The sequence below is a fragment of the Aplysia californica genome, unplaced genomic scaffold (assembly GCF_000002075.1).
Source record: "Aplysia californica isolate F4 #8 unplaced genomic scaffold, AplCal3.0 scaffold01915, whole genome shotgun sequence".
In the NCBI taxonomy this organism is placed as follows: Eukaryota; Metazoa; Mollusca; class Gastropoda; order Aplysiida; family Aplysiidae; genus Aplysia; species Aplysia californica.
In genome coordinates this window covers 19,406-22,745 of record NW_004799185.1, presented here as the reverse complement: position 1 = coordinate 22,745, position 3,340 = coordinate 19,406, and the positions used below count along the sequence as shown (strand labels likewise).

General features: G+C 39.5%; 1 protein-coding gene across 1 annotated transcript in view; it reads left to right on the top strand.

Moving 5' to 3' along the window:
- LOC101864364 overlaps positions 1-3,080 on the top strand; it is a gene marked incomplete at its 5' end in the record, with an annotated part of 6,188 nt that extends 3,108 nt beyond the window's left edge. The window contains 2 exon segments of the mRNA XM_013091035.2: positions 1,463-1,495; positions 2,501-3,080. Of these exon segments, the coding sequence (XP_012946489.2) occupies positions 1,463-1,495; positions 2,501-2,508 (41 nt within the window).
- Between the last annotated feature and the right edge of the window lie 260 nt (positions 3,081-3,340).

Here is a 3,340-nt window from a genome sequence, read left to right as displayed (position 1 = left end):
AGAGAGAGAGAGAGAGAGAGAGAGAAAGAGGGGAGAGAAAGAGAGAGAGAGAGAGAGGTGGAGAGGGAGGGAGGGAGGACATTCACTCTCGCACGCTGGACCCAGGTTCAATTTCGGAGAGAAGATAAATTTTTATTGAGTATCTCGGTCTTTCTGCTGGGATGTTGTGTCCCTCTCAGCCCAGGTTGTCCCTGTCAGAAGCCTGACTCTTAAATTATATATATAGATTATGTCAATAGAGGCATACAAATAAGATCAAATTCTCTCTTTTAAAAGAAAAAAATCATTTTTACATGCGTACAACTGTATTGTTAAATCTGGCTCCACCATTCACTGAGTGCGTGGGCATGAGCATGAAGTTAGCTCAATTGGTCTCATGCTGGACTACAAAACAAATGGCCCGGTTCAAATCCTCAGAGAGGCTTACTGAACTTGGACAGGCTTGCTCTGTGCAGTTTATTAACACTGTGCAGTCACTCAGCCAGCGGTACAAAATACCCCATCTGCTCACCCAGCCAGGAGAGCGACAGTGAGGGACGTCTCAAGCCTGCGCCAGGCGACCAGAACTGATGATTTTCACCGGCGCATTTTTGCATCAAGTGACCGCACCTATCAGAGATGACATGGTAGTGAAATTTAGACGTCTCACCTCTTAATCGCTTTGTGACAGCTCCCGTACGCCGTACGCCCAACATTGTGTGCCAAGATGCCATCTTCCCATACAATGTATGTCCTAAAACCATCTGATTATGACAATAGCGTGGAACTTTGAACTACATACACCGTACGGGATTTCATAACTGCCCTACAATAGCTTTGGATGTCCTGACCAGCCGAAGTTGGGTGCAGTAAAAGTTGGAAAAACCATACGCCATGAAGGGGTTAAATGTCACAAAGGAGTTAAATCACATCACAGTGTTGAAAGGAGCGCTAAATGTATACAATGTTACTACTTCCTAGTGGCTGCATTATGTATAGTCTGCTTGTTAAACCCCCCGGGGCAGTGCCACTGACCGAAGTGTCTTTAGGCCATTCCCAAAGGGGGGACATTTCTCGTCCAAGCACTGTACAATTGTAAATGGGCTGATTCATGTCACGCTCATAACTGTGCCTGATCTAAAACAGGGAACTGCTGCTTTTTCTTTCTTAATCCTTACTATTGTCATTTTCCTATACTTCTTTTGTATGTTTGTCACACTCTTGTGACCTGCTATTTCCGGGGTGCCTTGATAGTTGAAGCAGACTTTGTGCTGTTGAAGCTAGAGAGGTGAGCTGAGTAAGTTTGATTCCCTGTAAAGACTTTTCTGTTGACACCTACCCCTTGGCACTCATATGACTTTATGCAGTTGCGAGTGCCGTAAAACTCTCTACTATTTTTTTTTTTTAAAGTTTGCTCGTTACTTGAAATTTCATTAACAAAGATTTAATTTTTATTTCGTTTCTTTTTTTCCCTCCCCTGTAGGAGTGAAAGGCCGACCCCCCCGGGATCCAAGAGGTAAGAACAGAAAGAAAAGAAAAAGAAATCCTTTTTAAACGAGCGTGAGGCTTGCTGGCAAAATGAGTTTCTGTTCGCATTCCATGAATGGGGATATTTGCCAAAAATCATCACAGGAGTCAGATTTGTGGGTTTTTAACTTGATGTCATTTTCTTCAAATTTAACAATCCTTTTATCATTTCATACTAATAAATTGTACGAAATCAACCTATAAATTTGATGCATCTACCTATAAATTTGATGTATCTGTATCCAAAAGGCTAAAATCCGAGAAGTAACTGATTTTGTCAGCACACCTAACAAATGAAAATGGAAAATTGAGATTGGGAAAAGATCAGTCACAGAATTAAAATTACTGACTTGTTGCTGTTGACATGCATACTTCCTTCATAATTTATTTTTAAAGATTATAGTAAAACCAAACCAGATGGGTGGTTGATGGGTGCTCTGGTTTGGTTTGCCCCTTCCTTCATATCAAATATCTACTGCCCTTATCTTTTCTCCTTCTTTGTATATTACTTTCTAGTTGTATCGCCTCTCAGTGTCAGCACTAATATGACCTATTTGTGGTGAAAGTGCTATAAAACTCTTACTAAAACTAAAACTCTAATTGAACCATGCTCTCAGTTCTGATTTTAAAATTGCTTAACCACCGTACCTACTTTCTGTATATTATATATTTTCTTGCTTTTTTTCTACATTTACAATTTGAATTTTGACAAAATATTTCTTGAGCACATACGACTGATTCATTAGATTAAGAAATGGCAACAACATTTTTTTCTAAATTTGGGATTTGGTACATCTGAACAGCTGACCAGCAATAGATCTATATGATATGTCATAGCTTTCGCCCAATGGGCCTTTTATGCTTGAGTTGAGTTCATAGGGACATTTCTACGCCGACTTTGCTGCTGTCTTCCTGAGTTATGTTCTTACTTCTTCTTCTGCATTCCCGCTGATGAAATTCTTATATTTAATTCATAAATCTTTTTCTTCTCCAGCTTACTAAGACCTGTCTGTTTGATGCCGCTCTCCTCACAAATCATCCTGAAGTGGAACCTTTTGGCTGTCATGGAATGTTGGCCGACTGGTGTACCGTAGGCTTCTATAAAGAACTGTCGTTATTGGACCTTGTTCTGAGGGCAGTGGTGGTCACGACTACTTCGTCGTCGTCGTCGTCATCATCATCATCATCATCATCATCATCATCATCATCATCATCATCATTTATAGTAAAGTAGTATGAAACAAAGATGCCTTTGTATATTTTTTTGTATACTTGTTACAGAGTTATTTCTTTGTCATTTTAACGGCAAAGTTATTGCATAGCATGATCAGTTATGTGTAGAAAGACACAGAAAAATTCAGATTTATCGTTAAAAGCTTGAAAAAAAACTTTTACCTTTGGCTCTTTGCAAAGTAAGCACTGGGGAAAGTGTTTAACTCTTTCACCACCAGGAGGTTTTCCTCACCTGGACCGGGCCCTATCTGTGACCTACTTTCTGATTCTGCCTACCGTCAGACAAATTAAAGATTTTGAGTTCAATTTTCAATATTAGCCACATTTATTATAAATGAAAAGAAAGGGGAAATAATGATATATATCTCAACATGTAGCTAAAAAACGATCATTCTTCAGTCTGAGATTTAACTCTTTAAACCCTGAGTTTTTTCCACCGTTTCCCTGAGTTTTTTCTACAGTCACCTAAACCTAGTGCACTATGTCTCATTATAACCCCAAAAGCTTGCCTCCAACTTCTAAATGGTGGAAACAAAGGCTCAGTCATTCCTAAAAAACTTGGTTCGGGAATAGTTCCGAAAAACAAGCAAAAACTAGCACT